The sequence below is a fragment of the Mustela putorius genome, unplaced genomic scaffold, assembly GCF_011764305.1.
Source record: "Mustela putorius furo isolate JIRA1106 unplaced genomic scaffold, ASM1176430v1.1 tig00000083_pilon_pilon_pilon, whole genome shotgun sequence".
Classification (NCBI taxonomy): domain Eukaryota; kingdom Metazoa; phylum Chordata; class Mammalia; order Carnivora; family Mustelidae; genus Mustela; species Mustela putorius.
Genome location: NW_025421273.1, coordinates 43,562,936 through 43,583,655, shown reverse-complemented (window position 1 = coordinate 43,583,655; position 20,720 = coordinate 43,562,936). Strand labels below are relative to the sequence as shown.

General features: G+C 39.2%; 1 protein-coding gene across 4 annotated transcripts in view; it reads left to right on the top strand.

The window, feature by feature from the left end:
• SMIM14 (small integral membrane protein 14) overlaps window positions 1-20,720 on the top strand; it is a 76,055-nt gene that overhangs the window by 42,321 nt on the left and 13,014 nt on the right. For all 4 annotated transcript variants that reach the window (XM_045076643.1, XM_045076652.1, XM_045076654.1 and 1 more), the window contains exon 3: window positions 12,529-12,577. In XM_045076643.1, coding sequence (XP_044932578.1) covers window positions 12,529-12,577 — 49 coding nt within the window. The remainder of the gene's footprint in view (window positions 1-12,528; window positions 12,578-20,720) is intronic.

Genomic DNA, 20,720 nt, shown 5'->3' with positions numbered 1-20,720 from the left:
TTGGTTAAGTGTCTGTTTTCGGTTCATGTCATGATCCCAATGCCCTAGGATCAAGCCTGCGTCAGGCTCTCTGCTTAGTGGGGAGTCTGCTTCTCCCTCTGACCCTCCCCTCTCCAGTGCTCATGTGCACTCTCTCAAATAAAAAAAAAAAAAGTGAAGAAAAAAAGGGACATCAGTCCTGTTCATAAGGGCTCCATCCGTATGCTCTAATCACCTCTGAAAGGCCCCACCTCCAAATACTAGCACATTAAGGTTTAAGATTTCAACATTTTTAACAGTGTAATGATAATTGGTATTTTCTCTTTCAGAAACACAAGTAAGAGGTAAATATTAAAATTGTGAATACTTGGGGCGCCGGGTGGGTTAAGCCTCTGCCTTCGGCTCAGGTCATGATCTCAGGGTCCAGGGATCGAGCCCCGTATCAGGCTCTCTGCTCAGCAGGGAGCCTGCTTCCCCCTGCCTCTCTCTGCTTGCCTCTCTGCCTACCTGTGATCGCTGTCTGTCAAATAAATAAAGAAAATCTTTTTTTAAAAAATTGTGAATACTTGAAACAATATAGAAAAATAGAACAAAAAGTCTAAATCTTTTGACTTTGGCAACTTCCTGTGGCCTACCCCTCAGCTCTGACCCCGTGGTCACTATTGCTTGCTTGGCTAGAAGTTGCATTTAGTTTGTGGACTTCCCAGTCACGTATCTTGTGCATTTATAGATCTTTACAGATATACATATCTATCTAACTATCCTTATATAGGTATAAAATCAAAATCACTTGTACCATCAGGGTATAGCATATGAATTTCCCTGTTCCCTTGTTAGTGGCTTTAGGTTGTGTATTGATTTTGGTTCAATAAATTAATTAAACTCAAAATCAGAAGGTATTTTGTAGGCTTGGAGAAAGTATATGTATATCATTTGGGCAAAGAATCCCAACCTATTAGTGTTTAGACATTTAAAAAAATATTTTCAAAATATTCAGACTTCCCCTTTAACCCAGCTTGATGTCTTCAAGCTTGAAAGGTGCATGGATTATTGTGGTTGCCACAAGTTATTTTGTTAATGTTATAGGAAAATATGTAGAGATGATACTCAGTCATTAAGAACTTAGTGTGATCAGGGGCACCTGGTTGTCTCAGTCAGTTAAGCGTCTGCCGTTGGCTCAGGTCATGATTCCAGAGTCCTGGGATGGAGCCCCGCAACGTGTTCTCTGCTCAGTGGGGAGTTTGCTTCTCCCTCTGCCCTTCCCTCTGCTCATGCTCTCTCAAATAAATAAATAAAATCCTGAAAAAAAAAAAAAAAAGAACTAAGTATGATCAAAATACTAGGTTCTAGATGATCTCCCAGTTGAAACATTGGACTTCTGCAGTGGTATGATTATATAGAAATATTTGAATTGAATATTTTTTTGTATTTTGTCATTTCTTTAAAGTATCCCTCCTGTAATTGAATAATGTTTATGAAAACTTAAAATGTGGGCACCTGGGTGGCTCAGTGGGTTAAGCCTCTGCCTTCGGCTCAGGTCATGATCCCAGGGTCCTGGGATCAGGCCCCACATCGGGCTCTCTGCTCTGAAGGGAGCCTGCTTCCTCCTCTCTCTCTCTCTGCCTGCCTCTCTGCCTGCTTGTGATCTCTGTCAAATAAATAAATAAAATCTTAAAAAAAAAAAAGTAAAAAAAAAAGAAAACTTAAAATGTGTATACCTTTATTCTAAAAATTTCTCTCCTTATCCTAAAGAGATTAATTAAGTGAGTAAGAATGTATTTATAGGAACATTCATGTATAAATTGGGAAATATACATTCATGTATAATTAAAAGGAATACTATGCAACATTAAAGTAATGTAGAGCTGGTTTTGGACATTAAAAGATTTGTGACTAGGAACACCTGGGTGGCTCAGTTGGTTAAGTGTCTAACTCTTGGTTTCAGCTCAGGTTATGATCTCAGGGTCATAGGATTGAGCCCCACACTCAGCAGGGAGTCTGTTTCTCTCTCTTTCTCTCACCCTGTCATGTCCCTCCCCCCCGACGCATGTGTGCTCTAAAATAAATAAATGAATCTTTTAAAAAAAGATTTGTGACTGATTGTTGAATATGGCAAAAAAGATAGCAAGATAACATGGAGAGGGTTGTTTTGTAAGATTATATACACATACATATATGCAGTTGATCCTTGAACAGCATGGGTTTGTACTGTGCGGGTCCACATATACCTACGGTTTTTTTGATAGATGCAGTACCATACTGTTTTCCCTTATCATTATTTTAACATTTTCTTTTTCTCTAGCTTGCTTTATTATAAGAATACAGTATATGATACAGATAGCATACAAAATATGTGTTAATCAACTGTTATGGGTAAGGCTTTCAGTCAGCAGTAGTGTATTAATAGTTAAGTTTGGGGGGAGTTAAAATTTATACACGGGTTTTTGACAGGGGGCCAACATCCCTACTCACTGTGTTCAAGGATAAACTGTATTACAAATGCATGTGTCTAGAATATATTACCCAGAATGTTAAAAAAGAGTTATTGTATGGTAGGCTTTTGTCCATTTTGGTCACTTCTCTTTCCCTAAGAACTACTAGAACATTACTGAGCCCCATTAGGATGTAGGAAGTTCTGTATTGATATTTTGAGGAAAGCCGCAGGAATCTCCCTGCTTGGATATTTTCAAGCCAGCCTTACAACTGTGAGCTGTGTGAGGTCTGGCTAGAGAAGACATTGACCCAACTGTTTAGTCATTGCTTTGAAAGTACTTTGTTGTTGGTTTTAGAGTTTCATTTTTAAAAAAAATAGTAGTGATAAATTTGAGCATGCTTATTTCACAAACACACACCCCTGTTGTATAGTAAAAAGACATTTTCTCTCTTGCCTGTATATTATTGCTGTGATGCTGTGATCTAAAAACATTATCCTATGGGCCATGAACTGAGTTTTTTATATACATATTTTACTTTATATATGTTTAATTATATCATTTAATCCTAACGATGCCTTAAGGTTCATAATGTTAGGAAGGTAGTTAGGGTAGTTAGGTCTGAGCAAGGAGGGAGAAAGCCCATGGTGGCCACAACCTTGCAGCCATCCCTAAGTGTTAACAGCCACACCTTCACAGCCACCTCCAGGGGCTAACAGCAGGAGAGGCCTAACCTCGGAGCTGGCCCAGAAGCGACGAGAGGACCTCCAGGAGATGAGCAGGCACACAAAAGGTGTAGCTTGCCCTAAGGTCCAGGCAAATACTCATTAGAAACTCAAGAATATGGAAGACAGGGGCACCTGGGTGGCTCAGTGGGTTGGGCCTCTGCCTTCGGCTAGGTCATGATCTGAGTCTTGGGATCGAGCCCCGCATTGGGCTCTCTGCTCTGGTGGGGAGCCTGCTTCCCTCTCTCTCTCTGCCTGCCTCTCTGCCTACTTGTGATTTCTGTCTGTCAAATTAATAAAATGTTAAAAAAAAAAAGAATATGGAAGACGTAAGTAGATAGAGCTTTAACAGAATGCATCATGGGTAGGTGGATGCGCAGAAGCCAAAATGTTATATAACCATCAGCTGTCAGTCAAAAATGTCAGTCAAAGCCAAATGTACATATACAGAAAGCAGGCTTAAAGCAGCTAGAGCTTCTTGGAGGCATTGCCACTCTTGCTCGCTTTCTCTCTTGTAAATGTGCTATACTTAGTATCTCCTCGGTAAACTCTATCTCCCCATTCTGGTCTGAGGTCTCTAATTCTTTGGTATGTCCGGGACAGTAAAGAAGCAACCCAGTGACATTGGTAGGTCATATTTAACGTCTTTTATAGTTTGAAACTTTATAGAAAGTAACAGACACAGAATTTGAACCTGAATTTATCTGACTTCAAGTAAAGCTTCACTTTTAACCACTCTTGTATTTACCAGTGCATAGGCAGCTCCTGTTCATGGGATGGGAGGGGAGTTCCAGTCTATGTTCGGTCCCTGAGCAGACATAGGAAAATAGTAAATAACTTCTTGTTTAGGTACTTAGTTCGGGCCACTATAGCAAAATACCAAAATGCCACAAACAGGTGACTTGAACAGCAAACATTTATTTCTTACAGTTCTGGGGTCTGGAAAGTCCAAGATCCAAGTGCGCACAGATTTGGTGTCTGGTGATAACTGTACTTGGTTGGCAGACGGTTGCCTTCTTGCTGTATCCTCACATAGCATGGAGAGAGCAAGGGCTATAGTCTCTTCTTCCGGGGCACTAATCCCATCATGGAGGCTTCACCCTTAGGACCTCCTTTAAACCTAATTACCTCCCAAAGGCCCCGCTTCCAAATACCATCACATTGGGGATTTAGGGCTTCAGCCTATGAAGTTGGGGGTACATCCAGGTCTCCATAACAGGTACATTTTGATAACTCCAAAAAGAGACTGTTCTTTGTAATTCTTTTCAATAATTTTTCTCAACAAAGTAAGATTGTTCATAGAAGATCCACTACCTGCTTTTTAAAAGTCATTAGAATCTTCTCTTTGATCTGCATTTTTCCCATAGACCTCCAATAGCAAAGGTATTCTATTAGGCTTCTGGGATATCCTAACAACTATTTTAGGTTCTTTAATGTTCCCTAACATGAAATCTGTGTGCCAGGTATCTTTTATTCTTTCAGTTTCTTTCTTTCTTTCTTTTTATTTTTTAAGATTTTATTTATTTATTTGACACAGAGAGAGGGGGAGAGGGAACACAAACAGTGGGAGTGGGAGAGAGGGAAGCAGGTTTCCCGCTGAGCAGGGAGCCAATGCAGGGCTGGAACCAAGGACCCAGAGATCATGATCTGAGCCAAAGACAGATACAACTGAGCCACCCAGATGCTCCTCTTTCAGTCTCTCTTAATCCCTGTTTTCCGCCTTTTTCCCCAGTGAAGAAATCTATTTATTATACTCATAACTGTGATGTCTGTGATTTTGGAGGTAACTCACTTCAAGAACTCTCCATGACCATCCTAGTTAGGTAGAGAGATCTAAATCTACTTTTAATTCTTTTCTGGGATCCTGGGATCAATGTTAACATGAAAGTATACCAGGACTGCAGCTATTGGCTATAGATAATCCATATGTGGTTCCCTCCTCATCCCCTCCATTGTAGTACAGAAAATAATTGAAGTCCATGACCATCCTATAGATACTGGCATTTTTATTTCCTTCACATATTATCCTTGGTTTCCTTCTATTTGCTTTCACAAAAGTTTCCTTTTGGAGTAGCCAAAATTAGCATCAGTAGTACCACTGTGTTCTTCAATCAAATAAGTCAAAAGAAAACTGAGATGTATTGTAAATTAGTCCTTTGTTTAAACAGAGTTCCATCAAAACAGTAAGATTCTCTTGTTGTACTAAATTCATGGTTTTTGAATTTTTTAAAGACTGTAATGTATTCATCATAGGTGTTTGAATCTGAACACTGGTTATAGACATAGGTATAGATATAAATATATTCCAAAACTCTGTTTTGGAAGCACGCTAAGTGCTGGACTAGGAATGTGGTCATGATACTTTGGCACCTCATTCATTATTCAGAACCTGCAGCATTGCCTCCTTGTGAACATGGAGAGTGTCACCGCAAACTCAAAGAATACCGACCAGAAGACCAGGATTCCACCACAGCTCTTGGTGGAATGTTCCAAAGATTCACTGCACTCAGCCAGGCTCCCAGTGAATAAATTCTTCTCATTCTTGGGTATGTGTGTGTGAGCTTGTGCACATGCCCACAGGCCCTCATTTTTAATTTTCTTAAAGCTCAGGGAGCTCCTGTCTGCATAGCATGAGCCACAGGGTTTATCCTTTCTTGCTGAAGAGCATTTGACTCCCACTCTTCTGGCTGCCTTTACCTAAGAAAAATCACTTCTTATGAACCAACATAGCTTCCACATTAAACTGGCATAATTTCTCTTTTTACCAATTATATGTGAATTAATTAATTTTCTAGAAACTTACATAGCAGGACAAATTGTACATTACTTTTTTTTTAAGATTTTAATATTTCTTTGACAGAGAGCGATCACAAGTAGGCAGAGAGGCAGGCAGAGACAGAGAGGGAAGCAGGCTCCCCGCTGAGCAGAGAGCCCGATGCCAGGACCCTGAGATCATGACCTGAGCCGAAGGCAGAGGCTTTAACCCACTGAGCCACCCAGGTGCCCTCTACATTACTACATTACTATTTTTAATTATAGTCCCAAAGGGAGGCCTACTCTTTCTTCCTGTGGTTTTTTTTAGAAATTTCCACTGGACTCAAACTCACCACCTCATGATCAAGAGTCACTTGCTGTATGGACTGAGCCAGCCAGCGCCTCCAGAACGATCTCTTTTAGTGCAGAAGGGAATTGTTGGCTCTGTTGGTCTTAGAGGCTGATTAACTATACCTATAGTTATTTTCATTTTAATCTGAATTTGCTTCAGATCAGTTATATAGTACATCAGTTCATGGAAGTATTTTGTAACCATTCAGAATTGTGCTTGAGAGAATGTAATGATATGTTAACTAAAATTATGACACAGAATTTTGTACATTGTGAAGTAGAATGAAATTGTGTTAAGAATTTAGACTTTAGGGTGCCTGGGTGGCTCAGTTGGTTAAACTAAACCTGCCTTCAGCTTAGGCCATGATCCCTGGGTCCTGGAATCTAGCTCCACATCAGGCTCCTTGCTGATGAGGAGTCTGCTTGTCCCTCTCCCTCTGCCCCCCACTGGTACTTGCTCTCTCTCTCTAGTGCTCTCTCTCTTTCAAATAGGTAGATAAAATCTTAAAAAAAAGAATTTAGACTTTGGAAAAAAAATTATAATTTGGAGTTCACACTAAGTAGCTAACCTTCCACAAACTCAGGTTTCATCCATTCATAAAATAGCAAAAATAGAACCTGCCTCCAGCCCTTGGTTGAGGATTAAAGAAGACAAGTTAAAGTTCTCAGTACATACAAGTTTCTAATATTTGTTATCATAATAGTGATTATGTGAAAGTGTGCATATTTTAAGACTAGAAAAGCATACATGGGGCAATGAGTTAATCCACATTAATTTCTAAGTATTCATAATGTTTTATTGTAATATATAAATCATGTTATTTAAATTATAATAAGTCACTTTAAGAGTAATAATTTATAAATTTTAACATATTAAAAATATTTTTATTTAAATATATCTCAGATATAAAATAATGAGAAAGTACTGCAATTCCACACTGTTGAACGATGTAGGTATCTGTTGTATATTGGTATATGTCTCCGACTTGGGGGCAGTCAGACAAATGACATCAATAGCATACTGTGATGATTTGAGTGTAGAGAGCATTTGGTTCTGGGGTTAAATACAAAAGCTAATAAGTAGCATGGCTCTTATGCTCTAGCCACACTAGCTTTGTTGTTGGTTCCTCATCACCATTCTTGTTGTTTACTTTGCCTGGAATGTCCAGAATGGTCATCCCCTTGACCTTCACTATCATGTAGATACACCCTTAAGAGTCACTGCCTCTGTCTTGCTGCCAGATTTAGATATAATGCCATCCTGTTTTCATTCTCTGCAAGGCTCTCTGACATTTTATGATACATTTATTTGTCAGTTGTCTGATTTCCCCCCAAGACTGTTATGATCCATAACAGTAGAAACTTTGTCTTCTTCATACCATATCCTCAGTACCTAGAACTCAACATGGCACATAGTAAGCGTTTGTTAAATATTTTGAATGAGTAAGTGAAAAAATAATTGTATTTTTTTTTCAAGATTTTATTTATTTATTTGACAGAGATCACAAGTAGGCAGAGAGGCAGGCAGAGAGAGAGAGAAGGAAGCAGGCTCCCCACTCAATCCCAGGACTCTGAGATCATGACCTGAGCTGAAGGCAGAGGCTTAACCCACTGAGCCACCCAGGCACCCCTGTTGTGTTATTATTATTAGGTAGATGTAATTCATGAGCATCTCACATTTCTAAATGAACATTTTTATATAGCTACACAGAAATATTTGTTTTTTCCTCTTATCCCATGTGTTATTTTCTAGGTTCAGTGATTTAAGGGCAAGGCAGTAAATATTTCAGGCTTGATGTCTTTATAGTCACCTCAGCTATTGTAGTGAAAGCATCTGTAGACGAATGAGTGTGGCTGTGTTTCAGTTAAACTACAGGTGTACCTAATGTTAATTGTACTTCATTGCACTTTTTACATACTGCATTTTTTTACAGACTGAAGGTTTGTAGTAACCCTGCATTGAGCCAAGTCTTATCAGTACCATTTTTCTATCTACATTTGCTCACTTCGTGTCTCTCTGTCACATTTGGGTAATTCTTATAATATTTCAAACCTTATCATTATTACTATTTATGTTGGTGATCTGTGATCAGTAGTCTTTGATGTTACTATTATAATTGATTTGGGGGCACCATGAACTGCACCCATATAAGATGGCAGACTTAATCCATAAATGTTGTGTGTCGTGACCGCTTCACCAACTGGCTATCTCCCCGCCCCCATCTCTCTCCCTCTCCTCTGTCCTTGTTATTCCCTGAGAGACTGCAGTGTTGAAATTGGGTCAGTGAATAACCCTATGACCTCTAAGTGTTGAAGTGAAAGGAAGAGTCCCACATCTCATACTTTAATTTAAAAACTAGAAATGATTAAGCTTAGTAAGAAAGGCATGTCAAAACCTGAGATGGACTGAAAGCTAGGCCTCTTGTGCCAGTTAGCCAAGCTGTGAATGCAAAAGAAAAGTTCTTTTTTTTTTTTTTTTAAAGATTATATTTATTTATTTGACAGAGATCACAAGTAGGCAGAGAGGCAGGCAGAGAGAAAGAGGGGGAAACAGGCTCCCTGCTGAGCAGAGAGTCCGATGTGGGGCTCGAACCCAGGATCCTGGGATCATGACCTGAGCTGAAGGCAGAGGCTTTAACCCACTGAGCCACCCAGTACCCTGGAAGAAAAGTTCTTGAAGGAAAACTAAAAGTTCTATTCCAGCGAACACATGAATGATTAGAAAGCAAAACAGCCTTATTGCTGATAATGGTAAAGTTTGAGTGGTCTGGATAGAAGAACAGCCAGCCACCATCTTCTCTTAAGCCAAAACCCAATCCAGAGCAAGAGCCTAAATCTCTTCAATTCCATGAAGTCTGAAGTCTGAGAGGGGTGAAGAAGCTGCAAAAGAAAAAGTTTGAAGCTAACAGAGGTTATTCATGAGTTTTAAGGAAAGAGGTCATCTCCATAACAAAAAGTGCAAGGTAAAGCCTCTAGTGTTGCTGTTGAAGCTGCAAGTTACCCAGAAGATCTAGCTGAGATAGTCATGAAGGTAACCAACCATACGGAACACTAGATTTTCTTTTAAAAAATACTTTATTTATGGGGCGCCTGGGTGGCTCAGTGGGTTAAGCCGCTGCCTTCGGCTCAGGTCATGATCTCAGAGTCCTGGGATCGAGTCCCGCATCGGGCTCTCTGCTGAGCAGAGAGCCTGCTTCCCTCTCTCTCTCTGCCTGCCTCTCCATCTACTTGTGATTTCTCTCTGTCAAATAAATAAATAAAATCTTAAAAAAAAAAAAATACTTTATTTATTTATTTATTTATTTGATAGAAGCTGCAGAAGGAACACAAGCAGGGAAAGTGAGAGAGAAGCAGGCTTCCCACTGAGCAGGGAGCCCAATGCGGGACTCCATCCCAGGAACCTGGGACCATGACCTGAGCTGAAGGCAGACGCTTAAGGACTGAGCCACCCACACGTCCCTAACACTAGATTTTCAACGAAGATAAAAAAGCTTCTATTGGAAGAAGACACCATTTAGTACTTTCTTAGCCAGAGAGGAAAGTTATGTCAATACTTGGCTTCAGAGGACAAGTTGACTGTCTTATTAGAGGCTAATGTAGGTGGTAACTTCAAGCTGAAATCAAGTGCTTACTGTTCCCCAAATTCTAGGGTTCTTAAGAATTATTCTGATTCTGTTCTGCTGTGCTCTGTAAATGGAACAACAAAGCCTGCTTGACAGCAATCTGCTTACAACATGGTTTACTGAATATTTTAAACCCACTGAGACTTACTGCTCAGAAAAAAAGAGATTCCTTTCAAATTATTACTGCTCCTGGACAATGTACCTGGTTACTCAAGAGCTGTGATGATGATCTCCAACAAAGTGAATGTTGTTTTCATACCTGCTAACACACCGTGGAGTGTCTGCAGCCCATGGATCAGGGAATCGTTTTAACATTCAGGTCTTGTTACTTAAGAAATACATTTCATCAGGCCAGGGCTGCCACACACAGTGATTTCTGTGATGGATCTGGGCAAAATAATAATCTGGTCTCTATTTCCACAAACTCTGTTTGCTTTTTGTTTTTATATTCCACAATATATGAGATCATATAGTATTTATGTTTTCTTTGTGACTACCTTCACTTAGCCTGATGTCTTCCCAGTCCATCCTTGTTGCAAATGGCCGAGTAATATCCCATTGTGTATGTTTGCCATGTTTTCCTTACCCATTTGTACACTGGTGGACATTTAGCTTGCTTCTATGTCTTGGCTATTGTAAGTAATGTTGCAATGCTGAAATGGGGGGTGCATATATTTTCAAACTAGAACTTTCCTTTTCTTTAGATAAATACCCAGAAGTGGAATTGCTGAATCATACCGTGATTCTATTTTTAATTTTTTGAGGAACTTCCATACTGTTTTCCATAGTGGCTTGCACCAAATTACATTCCCACCAGCATTGCACAAGGGCTCCCTTCTCTCCATGTCCTCATCAACACTTGTTGTTTTTTGTCTTTTTGATAATGGCCATAGAATGTATAATTTTTGAAGTTTTTTGATTAATTCCTTTCATATTTAGGGTTAGGATATACAGCATATTTTTACATTATGATCTGTTTTCCCATTTTAGTTCAAGTAGGATGACTTTTAGAGGTACACACCAAAGCAAGTCCAGTCCTCTTAGAGAACAAATTACAAAATGATTTGTGTAGTTAATTGCAGTAATTGCTTAGATGAGGTTATAATTTGTATGGCACAGTAGTAATAATCACTAACATTTTTGGGGTTGTTACTACATTTCATATGCATTATCTGTTTTAATTCTTACTAGTACTCAAATATAGGTAACAGTATACCTGATTTACCAGGTGAGGGAACTCAAGCTTAGAAGTATTAAAGACCTTTCCCAAGACCTTGAAACTCTAGAAAGTTGCAGATCCAGACTTAAAGACCAGGTCTTTCTGCAGAGCTCATACTTAACCAGCTAAGCACAACAACTCTGTTGTTGTTTTTCCCCAAGCAACTGCAAGTGTTGAGTTTTTGCTGTAATGCAGAAAGGGTATTATTACAAAGTAACAAGGCTGATTTGAAAAGTTCCATGCTCCTCCTTCTCTTTACTATATAGTCATCTCTATTTTAAGGTTTATCATATTATCGTTTCTAAACATCCTAAAATGTCTCAGCATAGGTGAACATAAAAGGATGATATATGTCTACGATTATTTTTTTCTTTTTACATTTTTTTTTGAAAATTGATAAGCACATGGTTCCCAAATTAAATTGTGGAAAAAGAGACATTGGAAACTTCAGCTTTTGTCTCTGTCAGAGTCTACTCCTCCATCCCCTCTCAACCCCTGTGGTATCCATTTTTATTAGTTTCTTATTTATCCAGCCACTGCTTATGCAAATACAAGCAAAAAGGGAGAAAAATAGATTGCTCCCTTTCAAAGATACATTTTCTACAAATAGAATCTGGTTTTTTCTTGATCTGCTTCTAATTTTCAGTGAGAAAAAAATCTCATTAACAGAGTGTACTCTCTAGTCGTCTTCTACAGTTGACAGCTTTTCCTTTGGGAAGTCTATTAACGTGCAGTAGGAGTCTCTGTCACAGGTGCTTTTTTTTTTTTTTTTAAAGATTTTATTTATTTATTTGACAGAGAGAGATTACAAGTAGCCAGAGAGGCAGGCAGATAGAGAGAGAGAGAGTTAAGCAGGCTCCCCACCGAGCAGAGAGCCCGACGCAGGGCTGGAACCCAGGACCCCGTGATCACGACCCGAGCTGAAGGCAGAGGCCTAACCCACTGAGCCACCCAGATGCCCCTGTCAGAGGTGCTTTTTAAAAAAATTCCTTAATTTTGGGGCGCCTGGGTGGCTCAGTGGGTTAAGCCGCTGCCTTCGACCCGGGTCATGATCTCAGGGTCCTGGGATCGAGTCCCGCATCGGGCTCTCTGCTCAGCGGGGAGCCTGCTACCTCCTCTCTCTCTCTGCCTGCCTCTCTGCCTACTTGTGATCTCTCTCTGTCAAATAAATAAATAAAATCTTTAAAAAAAAAATTCCTTAATTTAGATAAGTGAACTGCATTAGATCACAGTATATTTGAAAATTATTTTTAGTAGAAAAAAGGCCCCCAAAGCTGGACTACTCCTCAGTGTGGTCTATGTTAGTGTTTGATTCTGCTGGTATTCTGCTGGTATATCTAGTATGGTAACATTCATTAAAAAATAAAACACGGCTTTTCTAATAAAGATTATCCCTTGTTGGTTAAGTCCAATGGCTAACTTTCCTTTCTTCTTATTCATTGTAGTTGAGGCAGTCCCAGTCCTACTGCACAGACACGGAATGTCTTCAGGAATGTAAGTAATGATGGGACAGGAGGAACCTTAGCACTGGGGGCAGAATTAGAGGACAGAGAACTGTGAATATTTGTCAGAAATTTTTCTTACAGTTTACTGTTTAAGGAAATGGTTCTCAGTAATGTATTTCCTACATAAATATTTAGTTTTTTAATTAAAATTTTTTTTTGCCTCGAAAACAAACTCTGATCATTGAAGAAAATTTTAAAATCATAGATAAGACTTCCAGAATACTAAAAGATAACCATTATTGACAACTTGGTGCAAAACTTTTCAGACCTTCTTCTTGCAAACATATGTGTAACAGCGCACTTTTGGCTGGTCCTACCGGACCATCAAGGCTACTAGCACAAACCCCTCACCCTTTCTCTATAATCTTTTTACATCTATTGGCAGCTTTGGGAACCTCTGAATGAAGGGAGGAAGCCATTCTTACCTATGGTTTGGAAACTTGGGGCCTTTTGGTTCTGACATTGGCATTTTCAAGAGAGCTTAGGCAGTTGGAAGGTTTCTCAGTGTAGCTTTATGGCAGTGTTGATATACAAAGTGAGAATGTGAGCAGGAAGATGGATCCTGCATTGTGAATATAGCTGAGAGACTTGGTGACTACTTTTTTTTTTTTTTTTTAAGATTTATTTTAGAGAGAGAGGGTGCACACAAATAGGGGGAGGGGCAGAGGGAGAGAGAAAGGAAAGGAAAATTCCCCACTGAGCACGGAGCCAACTTGAGGCTCTATCTCACAACCCATGGAAGCTAAAACCCAGAGTTGAAGGCTCAACCGACTGAGCCACCCAGTGCCCCTAGACTGGCTATTAGGTGAGGCATCTTTTTTTTTTTCAGGATACAGATGACTTGAGGGGAACTAATAACTAACATTTAAGCCAGTTCTGTCGTAGGGCATAATAATTTGACTAAGAACGGAAGTGTGACATTAATGGGAGTCTGAAACCTGGTACAATTAATTTTAAAACACTTAGGAAAATGGAATCACTTTGTGTGTGTTGTTTTTCACTACTGTAAACATATCAGTATATATTTTACTATCTTAAAAAATAGTAACTGACTAAATAATAATACTTTATGGGGATACACCAGTGTTTGTATGTTTGTTTGTTTAAAGATTTTATTTATTTATCTGGCAGGCAGAGATCACAATTAGGCAGAGAGGCGGGCAGAGAGCGAGGTAGAAGCAGGCTCCTTGCTGAGCAGAGAGCCTGATGTGGGGCTCGATCCCAGGACGCCGGGATCATGACTTGAGCCAAAGGCAGAGGCTTTAACCCACTGAGCCACCCAGGCGCCCCTCTTTGTTTGTTTAAAAAAAAAAAAATTGTTTAAAAAAAAATTTATTTTAGAACACAAGCTTATTCATGCAAGCAGGGGAGGGGTCAGAGGGAGAGGGCTAGAAAATCTCAAGCAGACTCCCTGCTGAGTGTGGTACCAGACTTGGACCTTTAGCTCATGACTGTGACCTCATGACCTGAGCCGAAATCAGGAGTTGGATGCTTAACTGACTTAGCCACCCAAGCGCCCGGGGATATACCAGTGTTTAAATTATTTCCTTTCATTGAAATTTTAGGCTGCTCTTATATTTTTTGCTATTACAAATGATAGTTGAACAAGCATCCTTTGTATGCACATTTTTAAGTTGTTTTTTTTACCTTCTTCTTCCACTTCACTTTCTCCTACCCTTCACCTCCCTATGGCAATCACCAGTAGTTTCTTTGTGTCTATGAGCTTGTTTTGTTTTGTTAGATTCCACATATAAGTGAGATAATACGGCATTTGTCTTTCTCTGTCTTTCTTATTTCACATCCATCCATGTTGTCACAATGTCAAAATTTCATTGTTTTTGTGGCTGAAAAATATTCTCTTGTATATGTACACTGCACCTTCTTTATCCATTCATTCCTTGATGGACACTTGATTGTTTCCAGCTCTTAACTCTTGTAAATAGTGCTGCATTGAACATGGGTGTGCATATATCTTTTTGAATTAATGTTTTCATTTTCCTTGTAAAAAACCAAGAAGTAGAATTGCTGGATCATATAATGGTAGTTCTTGTTTAAATTTTTTGAGAAAACTACATACTGTCTTTCATAATGGCTGCACCAGTTTACCTTCCTACCCACAGTGCACAAGGGCTCTTTTTCTCTATAGCCTCACCAACACTTATTTCCTGTCTTTTGGGTGATAGACTTTCTAACAGGCATAAGATGATACCTCATTATGCTTTTGTTTGCATTTCCTGATGACTAGTGATTTTGATCTGTTGGCCATCTGCATCGTCTTTGGGAAAATGCCTGTTCAATTTTTTTAATCCGATTTTTTAATCGGATTGTTTTTTGCTATTGAGCTATATAGGTTCTTTATATATTTTGAATATTAACACAAAAAATATTCAAATATTTGAATATTTATATGATTTGCAAATATTCTCTCCTTTTTTTTTTTAAGATTTATTTTAGGGGCGCCTTGGTGGTTCAGTAGGTTAAGCCTCTGCCTTCGGCTCAGGTCATGATCCAGGGTCCTGGGATCAAGCCCTGCATTGGGCTCTCTGCTCGGCAGGGAGCCTGCTTCCTCCTCTCTCTCTGCCTGCCTCTCTGCCTACTTGTGATCTCTCTCTCTCTCTGTCAAATAAATAAATAAAATATTTTTTTTAAAAAAGATTTATTTTAGTCATTGAGCATGTGCTCAGTGGGAAGGAGCAGAGAGAAAGGGAGAGAGTCCAAAGCAGATGCTGTGCTGAGCGTGGAACCCGATGCAGGGCTCGATCTCAGGACCCTGAGATCTCAACCTGAGCTGAATGCTTAACTGACTGTACCACCCAGGCACCCCCATCTTTTTTTTAAAGAGCAGATATTTTCTTGTATTCAGTAGGTTACCTTTTTATTTTGTTGATTGCTTTCTTTGCTGTGCAGAAGTCTTTTAGTTTGGGGCACCTGGGTGACTTAGTTGGTGAAGCGTCTACGTTCGGCTCAGGTCATGATCCCAGGGTCCTGTGATCAAGCCCTGCATCGGGCTCCCTCCTCGGTGAGGAGCGTTCTCCCTTTCCCTCTGCTGAGGAGCGTTCTCCCTTTCCCTCTGCTGCTCTGCCTGCTTATGCTCTCTAGCGCTCTCTGCCAAATAAATAAATAATATCTTAAAAAAAAAAAATGTTTGGTAGAACTCATCAGTAAAGCCATCTGGTCCTGGACTTTGGTTTGTTGGGAGGTTTTTCATTACTGATTCTTCTCCTTACTAGTTATCAGTCTGTTCAGATTTTCTGTTGGTGGCTACATGTTTCTAGGAATTTATTCATTTCTTAGTATATGATTATATATCAAGAATATGGTATATGATGATTCATACTAGTCTGTTTTCATCCTTTATATTTCTGTACTGTCAGTTGTAACATCTCCTTTTTCATTTCTGATTTTAGCTGAGTCCTGTCCCTCTTTTTCCTGGTTAGTCTGACTAAAGGTTTGTCAGTTTTGTTTATCTTTTCAGAGACTCAGTATTGATCTTTTCTGTTAACTTTTTAATTTATGTATCATTTATTTCTACTCTAGTCTTTGGTATTTCCTTATATCTACTGACTTTGGGCTTCATTTGTTCTTTTTTTCTTTTGGGGTTTAAAATTAGACTTTCCTTATTTCTTGAGGCAGACATTTATCACTCTGACCTTCCCACTTAGAACTTAGAACGTTATCACTCTGACCTTCCCACTTAGAACTGCTTCTGCTGCATCCCCTAAATTTGGGTGTTATATTTCCATGTTTGTTTGATTTGGGATATTTTCGGATTCTATGAAAAATTTTTTCTGGGGCACCTAGCTGGTTCAGTCAGTAGAGCATGTAACTTTTGATCTTAGGGTCCTGAGTTCAAGTCCCATGTTGGGTTTGGAGCCTAATTTTAAAAATAATAAATAAATAAAATAAAAGTGGGTGAATACTGTCTTTAAAAAATTTTGTTTTTCTTTAATCTACTGGCTGTTCAGTAGTGTGTTTAATCTCTACATATTGGTGAATTTTCCAACTTTCTTTGTATAGTTGACTTCTAGTTTTATGTTGCTGTGGTCGGAAAAGATCCTTAGTATGATTTCAGTGTGGTCAGCATCTGATTTGTTCTAGAGAATGTTCTGTGTACATTTGGGAAGAATGTGTATTGTGTTGGTTTTGGCTGGAATGTTCTGTGTATACAGTTAAGTCCATCTAGTCTGATGTGTCATTTAAGGCTGATGTTTCCATATTGATTTCCTGTCTAGGTGATCTGTCCACTGATATAAGTGAGGTATTAAAGTCTTCTACTATTACTGTATTGCTGTCTGTTTCTCCATTTAGGTCTGTTAATATTTCCTTTATATATTAGGTGTTCCTATAAATATTTGCAAATGTCATATCCTCCTACTGGATTTACCCCTTCGTTATGTAATGCCCTTATTTGTCTCTTACAGTCTTTGTATTAAAATTGATTTTATCTGATATGAGTATAGCTACTCCAGCTTTCTTTTGGTTTCTGTTTGCATGGAATATCTTTTTCTGTGCCTTCACTTTCAGTCTGTGTATGTCATTACATTTGAAGTGAGTCTCTTATAGGCAGCATATAGATAGGTCTTGTTTTTTTAATCCATCAGCCACTCTGCTTTTTTTTTTTTTCTCCCTCCAAGTAAGCTCTGCACCCAACATGGGGCTTGAATTCATGACCCTGAGATAAAAAGTCACATGCTGACAGAGCCAGCCAGGCACCCCACCACTCTGTCTTTTGATTGGAGAATTTAGTTTGCTTACAGTTAAAATAATTAGTGATGGGTATATATACTTGCCATTGTGTTCATTATTTTCTGGCTGTTTTTATAGTTCCTTTCTGTTCCTTTCTTCTCTTGCTTTCTTCCTTTGTGGTTTGAGGACTTTCTTTAGTGTTATGCTTATATTTCTTTCTCTTTATCTTCTGTGTATTTACTATAGGCTTTTGTTTTGTGGTTACCATGATACTTACATAAAACAGCTTAGAAGAGTCTATTTTAAGTTGATAACAACTAAAGTGTGATCCCAATAAATCCCCACATTTTAACTCCCCCTCCTACATTTTATGTAAATTTTAAGGCTTTTGGCATAATACCAAATCGCATTTATTAATAGGCTAGTTGCTTATACTTACTATCCTTGAAGCTGAGCTCCACTTTATTTTGTATCTGACACTAAATACAGCAAGTGCTATTATAGAAGGACTTCAATTGCATTATTAATTATTGTTACTGCTGTGTAAACCAGATGGCCCATTAAATTCTGTAAATACAACAACTTAGAGAAATAGGAGCTAGTACAGTGCTTCACCCAAAGTAGAAATTTTGTCAGATCATTGTCCACTGGTGCAGCCTCTTAACAAGAAGGTAATGGTCATGTGCGGACTTTGTGTTAGATTGTTGGGATACTGGGTGGTGATTCCTCCAGTCTTGATCTCTTTGTGGTATTTTTTCAGTAGCATTCATTAATCTACACTATGCCCTCCGACAAGCAGCTCAAAATTTTTCCCTAGCAGGTTAAGTTAAAACCTGTTCTTCTAGTTGAAAATAATCTTATTGAACTCCTTATGGAAAAACAAGTATGTATTACATTTGTGGTATTTACCATGCTCGAGCCAGCCGCCCCTTAAACCAAATAAACTCTTTATTTCTTTGAGTGAGATTTTATTTCTTAATCTACATATAAAGACAAAACTTTAGACCTTAAGTATCAATTTAGTTACATTGGCCAGTTTTTCTCTACTGCTTCCTTCAGCATTTGGTGGAAATCCTGTCTGAAAGCCGTATTTTTAAACAGTTTATGCAGTTGTTTCCTGTGGGCGATAGAATTACTTTTCTTTGTATTCTAAATTTTCTCCAGTGAGTTTTTGCTGTTTTCATAAAATACATATTAATTAAGAGTCCCCACAGTCCCTTCTCAATTTCAGTAATTTGCTAGAATGGCTCACAGAACTCAGGAAAACAGTTTACTTACGTTACGAGTGTATCATAAAGGGTACAACTAAAGAACAATCAGACAGAAGGGTTGTACAGGGCAAGGTATGTGGCGGAGGGGTGCAGAGTTTCCCTGTTTACTCTGGGTATGCCACTTTCCCAGTACTCCAATATTTTCTAAGTATTCACCAATTAGGAAGCTCTCTGAACCCCACTGTTCAGAGTTTTTATGGAGATTCCATTCTGTAGATGTGAATGCCTAAATCATTGGTCATTGGTGATTAACTCGATCTCCGGCCCCTCTCCTCTCTGGAGGTTAGGGAGTAGAGCTGAAAGTTCCAGCTTTCTAACTATATGGTCCAACTCTGGCAAGCAGACCCCATCCTGAAGCTCTCAAGAGGCCCATCAAGGTCACCTCATTAGCGTAGACTCAAGTTTATTATTAGTAACAACAAATGACATTTCTCTCCTGTCTCTCGGGAAATTCCAAGGGTTTTAGGATTTCTTTGCCAGGAACTGGAATGAAAACCAAATCTGTATTTCTTATTAGATCACAGTACCCATTGTGCCTGCCATGGTATCATATTGCATGTATTTGAGATGATTTAATTGAATATGGAGCTCATGACTTTGTGTGGTAGCAGAATTTAGCTGCAATGTGTTAGCAGATTCAGTTGCCGCATGATTCTTTATATTGAGCTAACCTCCGCTTCATTGTGGTGTTCACCTATAGTTTTGCTGTCTAGAGCAGTACAGAGCAAGTCTGCTCGCTCTTCCAAAAGACTGCCTTTCAGATAAAGCGTTATATGGAAACCGGCTCAACCTCTAACGTGATTCTGGAGTAAATCAACTTGAAAACAGGTAGCTGTGCTGGAGATAATGTAATTATTCTCTACAACCCCAAAATTATGGAGTGAAAACCTTCTGGTGCTACTGTGCCACATTCACTCTTGTTCTTTTTCTACTTTTCCACTGGAAACCTGTATCAATTTATAGAAATAATCCTTTGGGATCCACCAGCTCTTAGAGCCTCCCTCTCTACTCTTTCATCTTCCTGGTATCCAGCTAAGTTAATGGCTTTATTGTGACTATTCCCTTTGTAAGCTATGTGTAATACATTTGCTTGTAACTAAAGACTTAAACTTTAAGCAAAATAGAATGCTGTACTTTCATGTAGAGTCCTTTTACATTTTTTTATTTCATGTCTTTCCAGACCTAGAATAAAAAGCATTTACTCTCTTAAGACAAAGTTTCTAGACAGTAAGGAAACAGATTTTGTAACTCCCATGTGATTGTGCCCCTGATATTTGTAAGTGCCAAAAAGTTATCACACTAAAAACCACAGTGGTGGGGCGCCTGGGTGGCTCAGTGGCTTAAGCCTCTGCCTTCGGCTCAGGTCATGAGATCAGGGTCCTGGGATTGAGCCCCTCATCGGGCTCTCTGCTCAGTGAGGGGCCTCCTTCCTCCTCTCTCTGCCTACTTGTGATCTCTCTCTCTCTCTCTCAAATAAATAAATAATCTCAAAAAAAGAAAACTCACTTAGAAAAAAAAGCCAAACAGGGCACCTGGGTGGCTCAGTGGGTTAAGCCGCTGCCTTCCGCTCAGGTCATGATCTCGGGGTCCTGGGATTGAGTCCCGCATCAGGCTCTCTGCTCAGCAGGGGGCCTGTTTCCCTTGCTCTCTCTCTGCCTACTTGTGATCTCTTTCTGTCAAATAAATAAATAAAATCTTTAAAAGAAAAAACAAACAAAAACACACACACACAGTGGCCAGAGCCTATCCACCTCTCTTTACTGACTTTAAAATAGCTGCTCCTTCGGGCTCCTGGCTGGATCAGTCAGAAGAGCGTGTAACTCTTAATTTCCGGATAGTGACTTTCAAGCCCCATGGTGGATGTAGACGTTACTTAAATAAAACTAAAACTTTTTTAAAAAAGGTTTTTTTAAAAGCTGTTCCTTATAGTTGTTTGTTTTCACTGCATGTATGTAGTCTGAAGGAATTTGAGTAGCATACCCGTTTTGAGACTTGATGAAGTGTCTTGTCATAGGGACTGCAGATAATCACAGAAAGCCTTCAGTGATTCCATTCATCTTTGTTTCTGAATATTTCAGCAAGTCCAAGTCAGTTCAGATACCTAGTATCTCTAATCATGAAAGATCATGATCTCAGGGTTATGGGATCAAGCCCCGCATCCGGCGCCCTGCTCAG